The 20,524-nt window shown below is 69.6% G+C and overlaps 2 protein-coding genes across 8 annotated transcripts in view; both read right to left on the bottom strand.

The window, feature by feature from the left end:
* NSD1 (nuclear receptor binding SET domain protein 1) overlaps positions 1-5,252 on the bottom strand; it is a 63,020-nt gene extending 57,768 nt beyond the window's left edge. Inside the window, exons 1-2 of one of the 6 annotated variants that reach the window (XM_080555152.1) lie at positions 5,149-5,252; positions 3,112-3,830 (exon numbers count right to left, since the gene is read on the bottom strand). In XM_080555152.1, coding sequence (XP_080411278.1) covers positions 3,112-3,810 — 699 coding nt within the window. In that variant the 5' untranslated portion in view covers positions 3,811-3,830; positions 5,149-5,252. Of the gene's footprint in view, positions 1-39; positions 3,017-3,111; positions 3,831-4,052; positions 4,204-4,670; positions 4,794-4,949; positions 5,081-5,148 lie in introns of those variants that run through there. The other 5 variants (XM_080555154.1, XM_080555151.1, XM_080555153.1 and 2 more) reach the window with 5 other exon arrangements.
* A 5,240-nt stretch (positions 5,253-10,492) lies between these two features.
* Positions 10,493-16,765, bottom strand: FGFR4 (fibroblast growth factor receptor 4). Of its 2 annotated transcripts, XM_080555180.1 has the most exons (18): positions 16,557-16,765; positions 16,053-16,146; positions 14,828-15,097; positions 14,646-14,735; positions 14,392-14,558; positions 14,172-14,295; positions 13,711-13,901; positions 13,469-13,607; positions 13,174-13,367; positions 12,855-13,000; positions 12,629-12,750; positions 12,411-12,521; positions 12,077-12,267; positions 11,753-11,875; positions 11,598-11,668; positions 11,263-11,400; positions 11,089-11,194; positions 10,493-11,008 (listed from the first exon to the last, which is right to left on the bottom strand). In XM_080555180.1, the coding sequence occupies exons 2-18, from the start codon at positions 16,132-16,134 to the stop codon at positions 10,862-10,864; spliced, it is 2,412 nt and encodes an 803-aa protein (XP_080411306.1). In that variant the 5' UTR covers positions 16,135-16,146; positions 16,557-16,765; the 3' UTR covers positions 10,493-10,861. The 2 variants fall into 2 exon arrangements, with proteins under 2 accessions (XP_080411306.1, XP_080411305.1); XM_080555179.1 differs by having other exon boundaries at positions 14,392-14,735; positions 16,557-16,692.
* Positions 16,766-20,524: the final 3,759 nt, after the last annotated feature.

The raw sequence follows: 20,524 nt of genomic DNA, 5'->3' as shown, positions 1-20,524 counted from the left end.
ACTACTCCAGCACGAGAACCGTGCCAGGAGCAAGCCCACCTGCTCCAGTACCGCAGCGAGAGTCCACGCAGGACGGGCAGCGCTCAGGGCTCCGTTCCGTGGCTGCACGCCCCCTCCCCAGCAGGCAGGGCCTGGGTCCCGGTCCCCGTCCAGCCCCACGCAAGGCTGTCACAGGACCCCTGCCACTCGCGAAGGCCAAAGAAATGCTAAAGACAAGTTCCCGTCAAGCTGATAAAGAACACAAATTTTTAAAAAAAGTCCACCGTTTCAATTTGAATGGCTCTGATCCAACATTAACACCACGTTCAGAATGAAGCCCGCCATCAGCTGCCAACAGTCACTACATTGTCACTTCTGGAGCAGAAACAATAGCCCCAATAACGGCCGCTGCGATTTGTTTCCCTCCAGCACAAAACCTGGCAGTAGCTGCTGAGAGCTGGGAGGAGAGTTTCAGCAACCCTTAACTAAGATTAAGGTGGCAGTTAAAACAACTTCAGAATATGCACATCCCACTTTACACCTGAATGCTACCGGAGCGACCTGTCCCCTGCCTGCTGCCACCCCAGAGCAACCAGAGGCCAGGGCCATTAACAACTCCGTGCAAAACAATACCTGCCTGCCACCCCGCCTGCCCAGAGGCACTGCCTGAATGCTGGCCTTTGCATCCCACTAAAGGCCGAGCCAACTGCTGTCCCTTCTGCTGGAAGCACCCTTGACATTTTGGAAATGAGCCTTTTCAAAGCTCCTAACGATCCAGCCAAAGCCAAAAGCTTGCAAGGGTCTGATGGGCAGCTGAATGTCAGCGCACAGAGGGCTGAGATGCATGCACGCTTTTCTCCTGGCAAAACAGGGAGCGAAGAAGCAGTGGGCACACACTCAGAGCCCTTAGCTTCGCAAATAAAAGCTCAAAGTCCTGCTGTAAAGTGAAGGAGACCCATGTCGGGCTGGGTAAATGGGATTATCTGAAAGAGTAGCCCAGCTATGACAAGTCACCCTAAAAATAGCAATGCAGAGCTCCTGTTTTTTTTATTTTGTTGTTAGGTTTTGTTTGTTTTTTTCAAGTTTTAGCAGGCTCTCAAAGACAGCTGACTCGAGTTACGCAAATACAAATGAGACAGGAATTAAATGCCCACATGAACGGGGTTCTTAGGACAAGCCTCGTTATTCCAAGCTGCTATGTCATGTTCAACAATTAAGAGATTTAACCATCTCGTTGGTAACCTGGCACAGACAGAAATCTCTACCGCTTCCCATCCCATGAACAGCAGAGCTAAAACGGGTGAACGCTGGCACAACCTGCACGGCCTTATCAACAGAAGAATGCAAGGCTCAAGGAGAGAAGGATCCCAAGCTGTCTACAATACGCTTTCTTTTTATGCCTTTTTTTTCCCCTGAACGCAGTTATGTTTTAGAGTCAGCAGAACAATTCAGTGAGGTTAATGTCATACTATGGCAGACAGGATGGCAGCTTCACTGAAAAGTCAGCCCTTCATTGCATATTCAAATAGCAGGCTCAATCACTAAAAGTGTTCTCACTGCACAAAGCTGCAGCTCTGCGGTGCACGTAGTAAAGCCACTGATAGTACAAGCAAGTGTTGTGAAAGTACCTCTGCGAGCTTCTGTTTACAACGTGAGACCCTCCCACAACCGCATCACTGAGCACATGGCTGCTGAGATCCCTGCTTTACTCTCAAAACCAAGGCTGAGTTTACGTACAGACCTCACGCTGACAGCAGCCCCCCACCCCGGAGCACCGAAGGTGGGGTCTCCACAAGGAGACAATTCTCCCAGAGGAACACGCGGAAGGATCCGTGATCCAGAGCTGAGCCTGGCGGCGCCTTAAACAAACTCAGGCGCTTTCAGCACCGCGCTGCGATCAGCCCTTCTATGGGCACTCGCTGACAAGCGGTCCCGCATCTCCCACGGCACACGGCAGAAACGCACAGGTTCCCAAATGAACACAAGTGAAAGCAAGCGGGTTTTTTTCCCCCAAACGCTGCATGCACCAGTAGCATCTGCCTGGCATCAGCGGCTATACTGCAATGAGAAAGAGCGAAACAGTTTCAGAGGTCAGCGTTGTCACGAGTTAATGTCCACACCTCACCACCAAATAATACTTAAAAGCCAGAGTAGGAAAACTTCAGTTCACACAAACATTTTAAAAATACTCGGGGAAAATATTCAAGATCTCCAAGAACTTAAATATATTTAAAAGGTATGTATGTATAAATAATGAACCTCAACTTGATGATGAACCTCAACTCAGTGATGAAACCATTCAAAAGTTACGCTTGCGTTCAAAAATGAGTTGTACAAACGCGTCATGTGCATCTAACCACTATCGGTGCTCCAAGGCTTGGACCAGCTTTGCTCATTAAGCACATCTGAAAGCCAACTAATGGAATTCGTGAGCGCAGGGTGAAATTAGAAAGAACCAAAAAAAGCCTGCCCGAATAACGGGCAAGGTTTCCCAAGTGAGATCGGAGAGGCCGTGACACAGCCCCTCCCTAGCAATCGGGAAAGTCTCGCAGCTTGGGCAACTTACGCTAACCCAAACAAAGAGAGCGGTCTGATAGAGCTTTTTTTTTAAAAAAAAAAAAAAAAAAAAAGGAGATGCTAAGAGAGGAGAAAGGTCTGCTCCTGCCCTTGTCATCATTAAGTGCACCAGGAAACAAGCTGCTAATGGGGACGGAAAAAAACCCCAAACCTCTGGCACAACTTTGCGAGCATCCTGCTCCTGCGAAGGAATGATGTCAGTCAAGGGGCAAATACCGAGAGGTGTCGGCGGGGACGGCCTCAGAGCCCCGCGACAAAGGCGCCGCCGTCCCCGGGGCGAGTGACAGCGCTGCTACCCGGGGCACGGCCCGGGCCCGGCGGCCCCGAGCGGCGGCGGCTCCCCGGCGGCCGCGCTGGTGTCAAAACTGTCCCCTCGGCAAGATGGCTGCCAGCAGGCAGCCCGGCGATGTCAGCTGCCAGCCGCGGGACCGCGCCGGCCCCTCCGCGCCGGCGGCCGCAAAATGGAGCCCCGGCTTCCCCCCCCCCCCCCCCGCCTACCCCCTTCCCCCGTTCTTCTTCTTCTTCTCCTTCTCCCACCGCCCCCCCGGTGCTTACGAGCTGCAGGGCCGCCGTGGCGGAAGGCTCCGGTTTGTCCCCCCCGCCGGCCGGCGCGGCGGGGCCGCCGTCCAGCAGCGGCAGCTCGGCTCGCTGCAGGCGGGGCGGCGGCTCCGGGCTGCCGGGGCCCCGCTGCGGCCCGGCGCGGCCGTGGCTCTGCTCCGCCGCGGCCCGCTCCCGGGAACCGGCGGCGGCCTCCTCGTCTTCGTCCTCCTCTTCGTCGTCGTCGTCGTCCTCCTCCTCCTCGTCGTCCTCCTCCTCCTCCGGCGTCTCGGCGCCTTCCTCGTCCTCCTCCTCCTCCTCGTCCTTCTCCTCCTCGTCCTCCCCGTCCCGGAGGAGCAGCGGGAAGGCCGGGGGGGCCCCGTCGGCCGCCGGGCTGGGTCCGTCGGCGCCGCCCGGCGGGTCCCCGGGGCCGCGGGGGGGCGGCGAGCCGGGGTCGGGCAGGGCCTCAGCGCCGTCGGCGGCGCCGCCGAGGTACTCGGCGTTGATCATGGAGGCCAGGTCCTGCAGCCGGCGCAGCGGGATGTAGCAGGACGACGGGTCCTGGCCGTACACGGGCTTGGCGGCCGCCAGCTGCATGGCGGGCGGCTCGGGGCCGCGGCCCTCGCCGAACGGGCCGCCCTTGGCCTCGGCGGCCGCCAGCGAGGTGCCGAAGGGGACGAGGCAGCTGCGGCGGCTCACTTCGCAGGCCTGCTCCATGCCGGGCGGCGGGCATCCACCTGCGGGCACAGCACAATGGGGTCAGCCCGGCCGCCGACACAAAATGGCAGCCGCGCCCGGGGCCCGCTCCGCTCCGCTCGGCGGGCAGGCGGCGGGCAGGCGGCCGCCCGGCCTCCGCCGCGCTAGGCCCAGGCTCGAGGCCCGCCGCCCGGCTCGGCCCGGCTCGGCCCGGCCCTTCTCGCTCCGCCGCCCGCCCGGCCGAAGCGCCGGGCAGCGCTCACCTGCGGCCGCCGCGGCCGGCTCGCCGCCTGCCCCCGCTGCGGGCCGATCGGGAGGAGACGCGCCGACCCGGCCCGGCCAGGCCCCGCCAGCGCCGCTCCGCCGCCTCCCTCCTCCTCCTCCTCCTCCTCCTCCTCCACCACCACCTCCCTCCCCCGCATGCGCGCTCCCGACGCCGCCGCCATCCCGCCGGCGCGCGCCCCGCGCGCGCGCCCGCTCCTGGGGGGGGGTGCGGCGGCGGCCAATCAGCGCGCGCCCGCGCGCGCCCCCCCCTCCCGTACCCCCCCTCCCTTCCCCCGTGCCCCCCCCCCCCTCCCCCCAGCCCGGACCCCCCCCCCCCCATCTGCCCCCCCCCCGGTCTGGGGCTGGGGGAGGGGAGGGGGCGCTCAGTGCTGCCCCCCCCCGGCCCGCCCCGTGCCAGCGGCCGCCCGCCCGGCCCCGCTCCCACCTGCGGCCCGGCCCGGCACGGCCCGGCACGGCCCCGCGCACATGGCGGCCCCCGGCCGGCCCCGCGCCCTCGCCTCCATCTTAGGTGGCGGCGGGCACCGGGCGGCCCCGGGCCGGGCCGGTCCGGGATGGGGCTGTACGGCCCGGCACCGGGCGGCACGGCCGTGCCTCACCTGCGGGCCGCGCTCCCCCGGTACCCCCCGGGCCCGGCGGGGCCGGCCGCGGGCCTGCGGGGAGCGGCGGCGGCGGAGCGGGCGCCAACAAAATGGAGGCGGCCGGGCCCTGCGGCCCCGACCCCGGCAGCCCGCCCCTCCGCGGGGCGGCCGCACACCGGGCCGGGGGCCGCGGGGCGCCGCCGCCGCCTTCCCCCGCCGGGCCCCGCTATTGTCCGCCGCGCCCCGCCGCCCGCCCGCCCGCCCGCCGCCTCCCCCCCGGCCCCACCGGGCGCGTACCGGGCCTCGCCCCGCCGGGAGGCCGCGGCCTTGGCGGCGGGGCCGTCCCCGGCCGGCTCCGCGATGCCGGGCGGGCAGCGCCGCTCCCTCGCTCCCCGCCGCCCTCCGAGCGCCGCCACCGAGCGCCGCGCCCCCCCGGTCCCCGCACACCCCCCACCCCCCACCCCGGGGCGGGCAGCGGCGGCGGCTCCGTCGCTACCTCCAGATGCCGGGGCCGGGGTCTCCGCCACCACGAGCGGCGAGGAGCGGGGCCGGGCGCCGCGCCACGCCACGCCACGCCGCCGCCGCACCGGCACGGCTGGGCAGGCACGGGGCGGGGGGGGGCGGCGGCGGCCCGGCGGGGGGCAGCGGCCCGGCGGGGGGCAGCGCGGGGATGGGGCACCGGGGCGGTGCTGCCCGGGCCGCGCTGGGGGCAGAGCCCGGCCGCCCCCCCGGGGTGCCGGGAGGGAGGCTGGGTGCCGCGGGGGGGCCGCGGCGCCCTCCCGGCCGGCCGGGGCCGTTCGGGGTTTCTTTCCCCGAGGGTGCCCCGGGGACACCGGCAGCCTCCGGGCACGCTCGCTGCCCGGCCTCGCTCCGCGCTGGGCTGAGGTGCGGCCACCCCTGGTGCGAATAACGCCCTGGTGCATGTAACGCCCCGCTGCAAGGCACAGCGCCCCGCTGCAAATAGTGCAGTGCCGCAAATAAACCACAGCAAACGAACGCTGACCCGCAGCGCTGGCATGGCGGCAGGATGCGGCCCGGCCTCGCGCCCGGCCTCGCGCCCGGCCTCGCGCCCAGCCTCCTCCCTGCCCACGCTCGCTGCTGGCCCTTGGGCACGTGGTTCCCTCCACAGCGCCCGTGTCCCGGCGGGCACCGTCCCGCAGCAGCCGCCCCGTCCCCATCGGTGCCACACCGAGGCCCCCAGCCCGGTGTCCCCACTTTGGCATGTCACCGCCGTGGCGAGGCCGCGGCGCTGGGTCTCGCTCCAGCACACCCACGGAGGGTGGAGTGACTTGGCAGGAAGCGCCACGGCCGGAGGCTCGGCTTGTGGTTGTTTGTACCGCCGAGGTCCCGCCGTGGGGCTTGGCCGGCCCCGGCGCTGCGTGGGAGCGGGCCCCGCGCCGTGCCCGGTGCTGTGCGGACACCCAGCCCGTGCCGGCGGGGCAGTGCCGCGCTGCAGGGAGCGATCCCGTGCCGCCAGGCTCCCTCGGGGCGGCCCAGCCCGCGGCAGCCGCACCCTCGGCACGCGGGGCCCTGGGAGCCGACTTTCCCTCCTTCCTGCTCAGACCTGTCACGTGTGTTTCCGTCCCGAAATAAAGCAGGCGGTTTTATTTAGAACCCCCCCGGGGGCGGGCAGGGCTCGGCGCGGGATGAGAGCACACGGAGCAGCTCGTGGCCCCACAGCCTTCCCTAGCACCGGGGCGCCCAGCGAGCGAGGGCTGCCGTGGTGCGGGGACAAGGTCGAGGAGCGTCCCCACAAAACGGGGGCCGCCTGCAGGCCCCTGGCCATCACCAGCTCCTCTCACACTGGTTATAGCATTGGTTGGCTGGGGAAGAGTGGGGTCTGCGGGCAGGGCGCCTCACAACCCGGCATCCTCCCTGTGCCCCCCACGTGCCTGAGCCACGTGCTGGGGGCTGAGCTCACGGCCACGCAGCGCGGCCACCACCTCGCCCCACGGGACGCTGGTGGGCAGGGGCTGAAACCCTCGGGCAGTATTGCCCAAGTGGCTGGGGGCACGTCCCCAGCCCCCCACCCACAATCCCAGCACCCCCGAACAGCCCTCCCGATCCGTCCCCACAGCCGTGGGGCTGCCGCCGCAATGGGGAGCGAGGACGCCATGCGTTGATCCTGCTCCCGCCGTGCCGCCACCCCCGCAGCAAGGCCCCCTCCCGGCTCCTCTCTTCCGGCCGTGGAGCCAGCAAATGGCACCGGGGCCGCGGTGCTGCCGCCCGGATGTGTGGCGCAGGGGCCGCGGCCGCGCGGGGCTTTGTCTGCGGCCCGGCGGGGAGCGTGGCGAGGCCTCCCCGGTACGGCCTCGCCGGTGGGGCCTCCCCGGTGGGGCCTCCCCGGTGGCCGGCTTCACCCGCTCGGCTTCCCGCACCGCCGCCAAGGCCAAGCGGCCCTTGGGAGCAGGCGGCCGAGCTGCGGCTGCCCGATCCCAGGGGGATGCCTGGAGAGGCTCCTGCGGAGGACGGCGGGGTGGGATGGAGGCCAGGGGACGCAGGGCCTCGGGGAGCAGCGCGGGGCCCAGCACAAAGGGCCGGGGCTGCGGGGCTGGCGCATGACCAGCGAGCGTGGGCGAAAGGGTTAAGGCGCTGCGGCGGGCAGGCGGAGGGCTGGCCCGGCCGGGGGAGGAAGGAAGCAGAGGAGGAGAGGAGAGGGGAGAGGAGAGGGGCGCATCCTGCCCGGAGGCCCCTTTCCCCCGTGGGGAAGAAGCTCGGGAAACCGCCGGGGATGGAAGCGGGGCCGCGGGCTGGGCGCAGCCCCGTTGCGTGCCGGCGGCACCGCGCTGGCAGGCGGGCAGAGCCGCACGCATCTGCCGCTCGCCGGGCGCTGTGCCCAGCCCTGCGGCCCCAAAACCTTGGCTGGGGTGACCCCAGGAGATTGGGGGGGGGGGGGAGCAAGACCCCCAGAACCAGGTGCAGGGCACAGGGGGACAGGGACCCATGCAGAGGACTGGGGTGGGGTGGCACAGGATAGTGCCCCCCCCATAGGCTAAAGCATGGCGATGGGGGCTCCAGTTCAATGCCCCCATTGAGCCGGGGGGCACAGCCCGTGGGGGTGCCCCAATACATGGGTTTGCTCTGGGGCATTTCCCCCCCCCCCCCCCCCCCAGCCTTCAGGTGCTGCCACCCCTGTCGGAGCCCGCTGTGGGTGGCAAACCACGTCCCAAGCCCCCCGCCCGTCCTTCCAGCCGGGTTCGTCCCGGTCCCAGGACCCGGGGGGGTGCGGGCGGGGTGGGGGGGGGGGGCTCCCGGCGCTGCCCGCCCGGTGCGGAGCTGCCGCGGCCGGCCAGGAGATGGGGCTCGCAGCCCGGCTTCCCCGCACCGGCACCGGCACCGGCCCGGGGAGCGCAGCGGGACGGGGGGGCACGGGTGGGGGCGTTGGGGGGGGGGGCACGGTGCTCGCGTGGGCGTGGGAGGGAGCGAGCGGGGGCTCGGGGGGCGCCGAGGGGGGGGCTCGGGTCCGTGCGGGTGGCCGGGGGGGCAGCAGCCGCCTGCCTTCGGCTCTCCACGGGAAGCGGCCGTCCCGCGTGGGGCCCCGTGGGGCCCTGCCCCTGCCCCCCCTGGGGGCTCTGCCCTTCCCCTCCGCTGCCCGGCGGTGCCCAGAGGGCAGGGGACAGGGGGGCACGGGAATGGGGGGGGGGGGGGGCCCAACCCCAGCCGCGGGGCAGAGGCTATCTGCATCCCACAGAAGCCAGATTCTCCCCCAAGATAAAATCCCAGCGCTTTTGTTCAGGGGAAAAAAAAGGCGAGGGCACCTCCCGGCCCTCCAACAGGCGGTCGTTAAGGGAAGGCGTCTCCAGCGAGGGGCTGGAATGAGGACCTGGGGCCGCTGCTCCTGCCCCGGGGCTCGCCCCCACACCGCCCCACGGCCAGCGGTGCGGGGAGGGGGCCGAGAGGGACCCCAAGACCCCCGGGGACCCGCAGGAGGCGGCTCAGCCCCGGCAGGCTCCGGCCCCGCACCGCGGCTGGGGGATGGCGTGTGGGAACGGTGCCTCAGGAAACCAGCGGGATTTACTGGGCTACACGCTAAATCCCCCTCACAAAAGGGGCCTGTTCGTGGGGACAGGATGCCGGTGGCTCAGCCACACTTGTTTGGCCAGCAGAGCCTGGCGGATTAAGGACAATTGGTTCAGCCCTGACAGAAAACACCAGGAATGTTAAACAATAAAACCGCCTCCAGTTGTTGCGGGGCTGCGGGATGCCCCGGGATGCCTCCACTGCCCTGTGCCCCGGCACAGCCCCGTGCTCCTGCCCCAGTCCTGCTGCTGAGCCCGCTCTGCTCCACCGGCACCATGACGGGACGCTCGGGTGTCCAGGGACAGGGCAGCTCCAAGCAGAATGGGCACAGTGCCGGGCACCGCTAGGACCCCAAAAGCATTGCTGGTGGCCCCAAAAGCATCTCTGGGTGGCTGGTGGCATGAATGCACGAGCTGCAAAGATGCACGCTCACCTTGTGAGCTCAGTGAGCGGGAAGGAAGCGAGGCCCTGTGGGGTTGCACCCACACCCTGCTGCCCCCATCTCACCCCAAGCCCTGGGCACAGGGGGCGCGAGGTCCCCCCGCGTGCCATTAGGGATCGATGAATCCCCCTCCCCACCATCCTTTTGCAAATTGGCCACTGCTCCATTTTCCAGGGAAGCGCCAAGGAAGCAAATCCCCTGCACAGCCCCGTCCCCAGGCACCCACGGGTCCGGGTTTACCCAGGGCTGGCTCCCCTGGGGCCGTGGGGTGTGGGGCAGCCAGCCCGGGCAGTTTGCCCTCCGGCGTGTGAATGCCCCATTCAGGGCTGTGATAAATGCATTGGTTCTGGCACATTAGCAGACAGCTGGGATCCTTCGCCGGGCAGGGAGGCAGCGGGGACGGGGCAGGTTTCACACCTGCTGGTGGTCTGCAGGCCCCGGGGGGGCTCTGCCCAGGGGAGAGGAGGAACAGGGCCCCTGGGTGAGGGGCTGGGAGCGGTGCAGGCCTGCTTCAGGGCTGGAATCCTCCTGGCAGCACTGCTGGGGCTGCACGACAGGAGGGGACCCTGGAGCAGCTCTACAAGCAGGTACGGGGCAGGGCAGGCTCTGCCCCACAGGAGCTTGCCCAAAGGTGGCTGCACCGTACTGCAAGCAGGGGTGAGATGAAGGGACCGCTTTCCATCTGCGCTGAGCCCCCAGCTCCCGCCCCACACATCCCCATTGCTCCCCGAGAGCCACCTTGCAGGCTGGGGGGGCTGCGCCCCGCCGCTGGAGCTGCGCCCGCAGCTGGGAGCTGGGGAAGGAAACCAGATCCCGGGGCTAACGGCCCTGCAAAGCCCAGCCCTTGCCGGAGCAGAGGAGACGAGGTGAAACCCTAGACCCAGGGAGTAGGCTGGCAGGAGGGGGCGAGACAGCTGCAGCCCCCACTCCCTGCAGAGCTGAGCTGGGTGCCGCGGGGCAAAGCAGGCACCAGAAAGCAGGGCCTGGGGCTGAAGCCCCCAAACCTCGCTCGCAGGGGCGCTGGGGTTAGGAGAAGGCAGCGCAGAGCCCGTAACTCACTTTTATCTGGTGTCCTGGGGCTGGCCCAGGTGGGGAGGGGGGGTCCCCAGCGTGCCGGGCCGGGGGCTCTTTCCCAGCCTGGGAGCCGGCAGCAGTTGGTGGATCAGTTTCAGGGCGATGCTGGTAGCGGAGTTCACGGTGGCTTAGCGCAACAGTGGCTAATGGGGAACAGATGCAACAGTGCTTTGTGCCGGAGCGGGGCTGGAGGCACAGGAGTGGGGACGCCGCTTCCTGCACCTGTGGCACTGCCCCCCGGCAGCGCGCGTCCTCCCCCGGCCCTCCTCGCCCCTGGGAGCAGCCCAGAAACTGCACCAGGGTCTATTCCAAAAAAATAATTTATCAGGTCGATATTTCACGTACATAAATATTCATCTCTATGGCTATGTACAGAGGCAGGCAGCGGGGCTCCCGCCAGGAGACACTTCCATCGAAACACTGGACACAGCCCGGCTCCCCGGGGGCACCGCGGAGCAGTGCCCCCCCTGCCCCCCCACCAGGCAGAGGGCTCGCTCAGCCCTGCATTGCTGGGACCCGACCAGGACTGAAGGGCTTCGTGCAGAAACGGGGGGGGGGGAAAAAGAGCCCAGTCCCCGGGGAGGGGGCCACCCAATGCGCTGCTCACGCTGGGTGCAGCAGGGAATAGCCCTGCCTGGATCCGCTCCGCGGCATCGCCCTGCCCTGCCCGCCCTTAAGTCCTCACGCTGGGGTAGGTGAAGAGGCAGGGAGCGAGCGGCAGCGGGTCGTGGGTGAAGACGGAGTCGTCCGAGGAGCAGGTGCTGGTGGTGTCCTCGCAGGAGGGCGAGTACTGCTCGAAGGGCATGGAGAGGTCCAGGTACTGCAGGGGAGACACCGTGCCGTCAGCGCCCGCCCCGCCGCCACCCCCCCGCCACGCACACCATCCTCATCATCACTCACCTCCTCCGAGACGGCCGCCAGGATCTTGTCCAGCCCCTCCACCAGCTGCTTGAAGGTGGGGCGCTGCGAGGGCACGGCGTGCCAGCACTCCCGCATCAGCATGTACCTGGGGGCCGGGCCGCGTTAGGGGGGGGCACCGCTGGCCCTGCCCGCCCCCCCCCGGCCGCTACTCACAGCTCGTGGGTGCAGTTGGACGGCCGGTCCATGCGGTGCCCCTCCTTCAGCAGCTTGAAGAGCTCCTCCACGGGGATGCCGGGGTAGGGTGAGCCGCCCAGGGTGAAGATCTCCCACATCAGGATCCCAAAGGACCACCTGGGATCACACGTGGCAAGGGGGCTTGGACACGTCCCTGCACCCTGCCCCAGCAGGAGGGGTCCGGCTGCCACCAGGCTGGTGCCAGCCCCCTGGAGCACCCCTGTCCTACGGATGGGGACCCTCCAGCACACACACGGCCCCACGGTGCTGCCTCAGCCCGCACCTCGTGGCAGCCCTCGGGCCCCAGGACTCACACGTCGCTCTGGTGGGTGTAGACGCGGTCAAACAGAGCCTCTGGTGCCATCCACTTCACGGGCAGGCGGCCCTGCAGGAGCAAACCCTCTGCTGAGCTGGGGTCCCGGCCTCCCAGCCCTCGCTCTGCCCCTCGCTCTGCCCCCCCCGTGCTCACGTTGCTGGTTTTCTTGTAGTAGTCGATGTCGTGGACGTCCCTGGCCAAGCCGAAGTCGGCGATTTTCATCACGCTCTCTGCTGTGACCAGCACGTTGCGGGCAGCCAGGTCGCGGTGGATGCACTGCCGGGAGGGAAGCGGCACCCGCAGGAGACGTGAGAGGGCAGCTGCAGCTCAGCGCGCTCCCTCGGCACACCCTGACCCCACTATGGCACCCCGAGGTGCCACCAGCCCCCCCCATGGCACCATCACCCCCAGGGCTGGGGGCTTCATCCCTCCCGCCCCGCTCTTTTCGGCACCCCGCGCGGGCTGCGCCAGCCCTACCCGCTTGGACTCCAGGTACTCCATGCCGCGGGCCACCTGGTAGACGCAGGACACCAGGTCCTTGAAGGAGAGCTGCTCCTCAGGCAGCGCCGTGATGTCGAAGGTGTAGTCGGGCGTGGGAGGGCGCCGGGCGCGGAGGTACTCGCGCAGGTTGCCCTTGGCTGCGAACTCCACAATCACATACAGCGGCCCTGCAAAGGGCGAACGCTCCGCTCAGCCCTCGTGTCCCTGCCCCGCCGCCCCCCAGCCCCGTCCTGCCCCCAGCACCCTTCCTGCCACTGCCCCCTGCGGCCCCCGCACCCCGCGCCCAGCCTTCCCCAGGGCCCCCCCTCACCGTCCTGCGTGCAGACGCCCAGGAGGTTGATGATGTTTTTGTGCTTGTCCATGAGCTTCATCATCTCCATCTCGGAGATGAGGTCGGCCAGGTCCTTGTCGGTGGCGTTGTCTGGGGACAGGGGGCTGTGTCACTGCGCCAGCCAGCGTGGTGCCGCAGCCCGGCACCGCCACAGCCCCCGTGCCCGGGAGGCTGCAGGGGAACCTCCCCCTCCTTACCTTTGAGCATCTTCACAGCCACGGTGACGGCTCTGTCCGGCCGCTCCCTGTCGATGCCGTACGCCTCTGCCCGCACCACCTGGCCGAAGCAGCCTTCTCCCAGGGGCTTGCCCAGCACCAGCCTGGCAGGGAGAGGCAGAGCTGTGAGCTGGATCCAGGGGCAGCGCAGAGCTGCAGCGCTGGCACCGCCAGCCCCAGCCCTCCCCAGCGCCGCGCGGCTCCGTACTTGTCCCGGGGGAACTCCCACTTGGAGTCGAGGGGCAGGTCCAGCTCCACGACCCCCGCCAGCATGGGGGCACAGCTGGAGGAGAGGCGAGTGACGCGCATCAGGGACGTGCTGGACTTCCCAGAGGAGCTGGAGTCCAGGGAGAACTGCAGAGAGAGCGCGGGAGACCTCAGCCGCCCGGCCTCGTGCCTGGGCCGATGGCCCCAAGGGCAGGGCTCATGCCGAGGCCGTCAGGAGGGTAAGGTGTGACAGGGGCAGGTGGCACCAGCAGAGCCAGTCGGCCACCAACGTCCCCCCAGGGCTCCAGCTCGGCCCTCACCTGCCGGATGAGCGGGAATTTGGAGAGCTTGTGGACCGCCATGGGCTCCAGGGGCTGCTTGCTCGACTGCGTCTGCATCCGGCACAGCACCACGATGATGACGGCCATGGCCACGGCCAGCGAGCCCGACGTGTAGATGATGATGTCCGTGTACTTGGCCTCGGGGGCCTCGGCCTCCCGCACCAGCTCCTCTTCTGGAGGGAGAGGAGGCGTCAGCCTGCAGTCCCTGCAACACCCAGGGCCGCCCCCAGCCCCGACCAGCCTCACGGTGCTCCCCGACCCCCCCCAGCCCTACCTGGGAGCACGGTGAGCCAGGCCGACTGGTAGGAGAGGCCGATGGAGTTCCCCGCCAGGCAGGTGTACTCGCCCGCGTCCTCCATGGAGACGTTGCGCAGGTACAGCACCTCCACCTCCGAGCTGTTGATATCCGCGGTCTGCCGGCAGAGCCAAGGACTGTGAGCATCCCCCCACGGGGACGGGCTCTGCGTGCCCCCCGTCACCCCTCCGGGGGGAGCACCAGGGGGTCCCGGCCGCTACCTTGAGCACTTGCACGTAGGGCACCCCGTCGGGGCCGTAGCTGCTGCCGTTCACCTCTATGTGCTTCAGCCACTGGATGTGGGGCTGGGCGTCGCTGTAGACCTTGCAGAAGAACTCCACGTCGCTGCCCACCAGGGCGGTGGTGTTGGCGGGGAGCCCTGCCTGCAGGATGGGCCGGTGCGGGGACCTCTCTGCACCCGGGACAGCAGAGCAGCATCACCCGCGTGGCCCGCGGCACCCGCAGAGGGGTCACACCGCTGCCTCCCCACCCTCCGTGAACCCCCAGGGACCCACGGTGAACCCAGCTGGTGCCTCGTCCCCACGTCCCTCGCGTGCAAGGGATGCTCAGGCAGAGAGGAGCTGAGCACGGGCTCCTCCACCCCATTCCCCCAAGCCTGTCCCCGCTCCCAGGCACTATGCGAGCGGAGACCCGGGAGCAGCGCCGCCAGCAGAGCCCTCACCCAGCACGTCCAGCAGGTAGCTGTAGCGGATGCTCCCAAACCTGTTCTCCACCAGGCAGGTGTAGTTGCCGCGGTCGGAGGGCACCACGCTCTCCATGACCAGGCTCCAGTGCTGGTGCCGGAGCTGCAGCGGGGAGGAGAGGCGGGGGGAGGAACGGGGTCAGCTCAACAGAGCCGCTGCTGAGCGGGATGCCAGGAGCAGGGGGAATGGGGACCTTACCCGGATGCCCCCGATGCGGTGCTCCCCCCGGAACTCGCGCCCGTTCTTGAACCAGCGGATGCTGGGGCTGGGGCTGCCCGAGGCCGGGCAGCGAAACTTGACGGTGTTCCCCGCGGGGACGGCGTACAGCTTCTTGTCCATCCGGTGCGGGTGGGTCCAGTACGGTGCTGGGGGCAGACGTGGCGTGCCGTGGGACGGGGCGCGCGGCACAGCGCCAGGCAGCCCAGCTCGGCCCTGCCCAGGGCAGCACTCACCTCTGTGCACGTAGACGGGCTCCTCGCTGCGGTCTCCGTGGGGACCGTCCCCATCGCTGTCTTCGTCGTCATCGCCCGACGCCAGCGAGTCTGCGAGGGGAGGCAGGTTGTGAGGGATGCCCCCGTCCGCAGGACCAGGGAAGCGGGGGCGCGTTCCCCCCAGCGCTGCCCTGGGCTCTCACCCACGACGGAGATGGTGAAGTTGCGCAGGATCTCCCCAGTGCCCCGTGCCCGGCACACATAGAGCCCCGAGTCCTCGTAGGCGACCTCGGAGATCTCCAACAAGCTCTGCTGGAGATGGACGCGGCCCCCCGGGACAAGTGGCCTGGACTCCTTGTACCAGACCACGCTGGCACCGCTGTGGTTGGCGTCGCAGTACAGCTTCAGCACATTGCCTGGGTCCAGCAGGAGATGTTCCTCCTCCGACTCCAGCAAGGGACTCTCAAACAGCTCTGCAGCCCAGGAGAGACGCGCTGAGCGCCAGGCACGGTGCTCTCCCCCCCGACAGCACGGCCCCGCCACACACCCGCCCGGCGCACGGAGCACACGGCACGATGTGGCCCGGTGCTCGGCTGCGGACACGGGCGAGGGCTGGACTCTGCCCTCGGGCACGGGGACGAGGCTTCCCCAGCGGCTGCCTGGCACTGGCGTGTCCCTGTCCAAGGCCACACAATGCCAAACTCCTTTCGGGGGCGCCACTCCTGCAGGCACAGGGTGCCCAAGCCCATCCTGCTGCGCTGGGAACGGGAAGGGAACGGGTGCCCTCAGCATCAAACCCTCCTGGCCACCCTCCCCACAGGGCTGCTGGAAAAGCCAGCACCAAAGAATTATTCTGTTCTGTTCTGGTCTGCCTGGAGCAGACCGCAGTACAGACAGCCCTTGCTGTCCCAGCACAGCATCGGAGCGGTGATGCTTGGACCCGAAGCGGAGGAGATGCCAGGACCCAAAGCCCCGCAGCTCCGAGCACGGCAGCCCCGCAGCCCCTGCCTGCGTGTCCCGTGCAACGTCCCCGAGCCCCGAGCGCTGCGGCTGTCAGCACACGTGTGCACATCCAGAGCGGGAACGACCCAACCGCCCAGCATCGCCTGACCACTGCTGCACCAACCCCGGCCACGCCACCGGGCTGCCCGCACGCCGTGCGCCTTGGGGACCGAGCCAACACCGAGCCAACATGCAAAGACCACCGAAAGCAGCCTCACCGCCCCAGAAACCCCCCAGCGTGGCCGCAGATCCCACCCCAGCCGTGCTGGGTGCAAGGTGCCTCCCAGCCACCCGCTCTCGCACCCAGTCAAGCCCACCACCGGCGGGCAGCACGGGGGTCTCGGCGGGGTGCCGGAGCCAAAGACGCCACCCCAACCCCGAAACCCCCTCTCCCGAGCCCCGAGTCCCCCCCCTCCGGCCCCGTACCTGTCTCCATCGCCCCACGGCGGGAGGCGGCGGGCCGAGCCGCCAGCAGCAGCCCGGCCAGGACGTGCCAGAGCGGCCGCATCTTGCCGGCCTCCTGCAAGGCACCGGCAGCGCGGTCAGGGGGCTGCGCGCCCCCGGGGGGAGCCGGGCCGCGCCCGGACCCGGTGAGGGACGGGCCGGGCCGGGACCGGAGGGCTGCGCGGAGCCCCGACGGCACGGCCCCGACCGGGGCAGCGCCAGTCCCCGCGACCGCAGGGACCTTGTGGGGGTTTGGGGACCTGGGAGGGGACTGGGAAAAATGGGGGGGGGGGGGGGGCTGCCCGTAGCCTTAACCCGAGGGGGGGGACGGGGAGGGGACGGCAGGAGCGGGGGGCGCGGGGAGAGGTCCCGGGCTCGGCGCCCCGCGGATGGGGCGGCGGGGAGGGATGGGGCGGGGGTCGGGGAAGGGATGGGGGCGGCGGGGAGGGATTGGGGGGGGGTCGCGGGAGGGGGTCGCGGCGTTACCGGCGGGGAGCGGCTCCCTCGGCGGAGCCGCCCGCGCGGTGCGGGGAGGACCCGGGCAAAGTCCGCCGCCGCCGCCGGCGCCTCCGGGGCCGTGCCGTGCCGGGCCGAGCCGAGCCGTGCCGGGCTCAGCGCCCCGTCCCCATGGCGGCCCCCGGCCTGGAGCTGGCTCCGCCGCCGCCTTGGCCGCGCTCTGCCGCCGCCGCGGGCGCGGGCACTTTGTAGGGCGGCGCTCGGGTTACACCGCGCCGCGGGCGGCCCCGACCCCGCCCCGCCCCCGGGACCGAGCCCGGGACCGAGCCCGAGCCGTGCCCGAGCGTTGCCGGGCGCCGTTCCCGGCAGCGGGGCAGCGCACCCGCGGGCTAATTGGTGCCGCCGCAATTAGCCGCCGCCTTATCGCTGCCGGGGCCATAAAGCGGCCGTGCGTGACCCCCATTAGGAGCCCATAAGGCCCCGTCGTAAAAACACCGCGGGGCTGCGAGCCGGGGCCCGGGCGGCCCTAATCCGGCCCATAAACACCTCCCGGACCCCACCGGGGGGACCCCGGGCACCGCGAGCGACCCCCGGCCGCCTCCTCCATCCCCTGCCGGTAACGGGGACCCGGTCCCCGGTCCCCAGAGCCCTCCCGCAGCCGCAGGCTGGCTGCGGGCTTCGCAGCTCGGTGTGGGGCTGCGCTGCCCCGAGCCCCGTGCCGCTGTGAGCGGGGCACGGCCACCCCCGTCCCCCCCCGTCCCCCCCCGTCCCCCCCATCCCACGGGGCCACGAGGCCAGGGCACGGCTCCGGCGCATGAGAACAGCGAGCGCGGCACGAGGCGGTGTCACACGAGGGCTGCGCGGTGCCACGGTCACCCGCGGTGTCACCCACCCCGCGCTGCCCCCCGCCCGGGGCGCTGCCCCCACCCCGGGGCACAGAGGAGCACGGAGCAGCCCCCGCGGCCCCCGGCAGCTGTTCGGCGCGGTGCATTCCTGCCGGCACGCGGAGCGGACGGGAACATCGATTTCACGGGGCAGCAGCCGCCTCCGCAGAGCTCGCGGCGTGCCGGAAACACGGAAAAAATGTTGGGTTCAGCTCGATTCGAACCGAAACCACATCTAGACTGGGAGGACAGGGAAATCCTCGGCGAAGCGGAGCCGGCAGTGCCAGGCAGCCCAGCTCGGGGCAGGTCTGGGTGCTGGGGTGCGGAGGGGCTGGGGGGCAGCAGATCCCAGCGGATGGATGCACAAAACCCTGGAGCCCCAGGGGAGATCGGGGCGAGCGTGGGAAGGGATCATTCCCAGTGCTGGGAATGCTGGAGGAGAGCTGGGAGCCCACGGGACCCAGAGCCTGGGATGGGCACAGAGACCCTAAACCCCATCCAGGTCCCTGCAGCAGGGACAGAGCAGGGCAGGCAGATAGGAGCAGGACGAGGGGACCCGCGCTGGCAGCTCGCCCCGTGCCACGCTGGGCATCCCCGCAGAGACCGGGTGGGGGGGGCACGGGCTGCGGGCGGCAGGGAGCTGCTCCCCTCCCTGCTGTGGGGCTGGGGGCTCGGGCTGCCTCGCTTGATTTATAACAGCAACTGAAGGCAAACAAAAAGCCCTTCACGGCAGCACGGCCCACCGCCTGCCGCCCGCCTCCGGCAGCACCGCCACGGCCTCCGCCACGCCAGCAGCTCAACAAGGGGGGATTGTGCCAGCGCCGGCTCCCCGTGCCATGGGGGCAGCCCTGCCCCTGCACCCCCCTTTGCTCCCCGGGCTGCTCCCGTCAGCCGCAGCACCGCAAGGGGTGCGTGTCCCCCTGGGCACCGCGCTGCAGAGAGCTGGACACGGCAGGGTGACCGGGGAGGGGGTGCCCATAGGTGGGTGGTGGGCACGGTACAGATGGGGCAGGGGGACCCGCTCTGCCCCAAACCCGACCCAGGAGAGGTGATATTTGCTGTTTGCGTGCACCGAGCCGGACCCATGGCCTCGCTCGTGTGCGGGGCCCCGCGGCAGCGAGCACGCACGAGGGGCTGGGCGCAGGGGGCTCCATCCTCCCACCCCTGCCCCTTCCTCCAGGCAGTAAATCATCCCTGCTCCCCTCATGAAAGGCCCGTGTATGCGCTGCCGGCGCAGGGAGCCTGCCTGGTGCCAACAATATTGCTCTTGGAAGGCAGCCGGGGCTGCGGGAACACAGCCGCCCCTTGTGCCTGGCCCCAGCGCTCGCCGCCGTTCCTGCTGCGGTCGCACCTGCGGCCAGCATGAGCGCGCGCGGCCGGTGGCTCCTGGGGGGGCCGGAGCCCGGGGGGCTCTTTCCTCCTGGAAGTTTCTCTTGGCTTCTCCTGAACGGCCGTTGTTTGGGGCGCAGGCTCCCCAGGCCCAGCACCCCGTATGCGCATGGGGTCGGGACGCCGAGGGAGCGGGGCCGTGCGAGCACGCGGCGGGCGCACGCCAGCCCCAGGCCGTCCCGGTGCGAAGGCTCCCGGCTCCCTCCTGCCCCGCTGCCCCTGGCACACGGCAGCCTTACGGCCACAACCCGCAGCCTCTTATCAGCCGAGCCGGGCGGGGCGCTCCGGTGGGGCCAGGTCCTGCTCCAGCCTTGCCAGGAGCCACCTCGCTGCTGCTGGCCACGCACAGGGCACAGCGATGTGGGACGTCGGGTCCCAGCCCCGCAGCCTGCCCTGCAGAGCCGGGGCCAGGACAGGAGCTCAGCCTCCGTGCCCAGCCCGGCCGCATCCCTCCGCTCCCCCACATCCCTCTGCCCACCCCGCAGCAGGAGCCGAGCACGGTCCCGCTGGGATCCTGCTGATCCTTATCTCCCCCAGGGAGGGACTGATGGAGCAACCCAGCCCGGTTAAGGTTTAACCAGGCAGAACTTGGCAAACATGAACCCGCTGCTCCCTTTGGGGAGGTGAGAACGCGGGGCCCGGCGCGGGGGCTGCCGGTGAGGGACGCGGTGCCCCAGTTGAGCCCCCGGCGTGGCACAGCAGCACCCGCAGCATCGGGCACTGTGCCCCTGCTGGGGTGAGCAGGGATCACGCTGCAGCACAGCGAGATGCCCATCCCGGGGTGCAGCCGTGCCAGGCACAGGGATGGGGTACGTGGGCCGGGATGGGCGCTGCTCCCCTGCAGCACGTTGCAGACCCCCCGGGCACCAGGCTGGGAGCCACTGCCCGTCCACGGGCTGAGCAAACCAGGCCTCCAGGGCCCACGGGGGGGCTCTTCCCGCCAGCTCTGCCCCCCGTGAGGCACTGGATGCTCATCCCATGAGCAACACGGCCACGGCGGGGTGCCGCGAGGCAGAAGCAGGGCCACCCCCACGATCCCAGCCCCTAATGGCAAGCAGGCGCCCGGCCCTGCCTCCACATCTGCACCTGATTTACTTGCTGGAGACAGCGGGGCCACAAGGGAGGGCAGCGGTTAGGGCTGCAGACGGGGGGCTGCGTTCCCCCCCCCCCCGGTGAGGGGGGACCGGGGTTCCAGCCCCACGCGCTGTGCCGGGGGACGAGGCGGCTGCGCAGACCCACAGGCTCCAAGGAGCTGGCTCGGGCACAGGCGGGGGACGGCGGCGCTTCCGCGGGGATGTGGCTGGGGTGGCTCCGTGCCCCGCGCCTGCCTGCCAGCACGGAAGGCGCTTGGGCTCGGCCCGTGGCTTGCAGCCGGAGCCCCGGCATGGCCAGGTGCTGCCCGCAGGGGCCCCATAGTGGGAGGCACGCTGGCAGCAGCAGTGGTGCGGGGGCACGGCCGCGCTCTGGGCTCAGCTTCCCCCGGCACACAGAGCGCTCCGGCCCCAGCTGCCGTCCCCTCGCGCTGCAGGGTGCCCCCGGGTGCTGCAGTGCAGGGAGCAGGGCAGGAGGGGAGGGCTGGAGCGTGGCAGCCAGCCCTGGCAGCGGGATGGAGCCAGAGGGAGGCACAGCTGGCTGAGCACAGCCACCAGCTGGGGGCTGCGGGGGGAGCGAGGCTGCTGGGCCCCCCCAGGGCAGCCTGATGGGCAGCATGCACCCGGAGAGCCA

Source organism: Anser brachyrhynchus (genome assembly GCF_964034855.1).
Source record: "Anser brachyrhynchus genome assembly, chromosome: 14".
Classification (NCBI taxonomy): domain Eukaryota; kingdom Metazoa; phylum Chordata; class Aves; order Anseriformes; family Anatidae; genus Anser; species Anser brachyrhynchus.
Note: the sequence above shows the minus strand (reverse complement) of the source record. Positions and strands in the feature narration are given on the sequence as shown.

Excerpts from the sequence above, each read along its gene's own strand:
- FGFR4 (XM_080555179.1), bottom strand. The coding sequence starts at position 16,134 with ATGCGGCCGCTCTGGCACGTCCTGGCCGGGCTGCTGCTGGCGGCTCGG. Across the intron at positions 15,098-16,052 it reads CCGTGGGGCGATGGAGACAG|AGCTGTTTGAGAGTCCCTTG; the intron begins GTACGGGGCCGG and ends CCTGGGCTGCAG. Across the intron at positions 13,001-13,173 it reads AATTCCCGCTCATCCGGCAG|TTCTCCCTGGACTCCAGCTC; the intron begins GTGAGGGCCGAG and ends CTCTCTCTGCAG.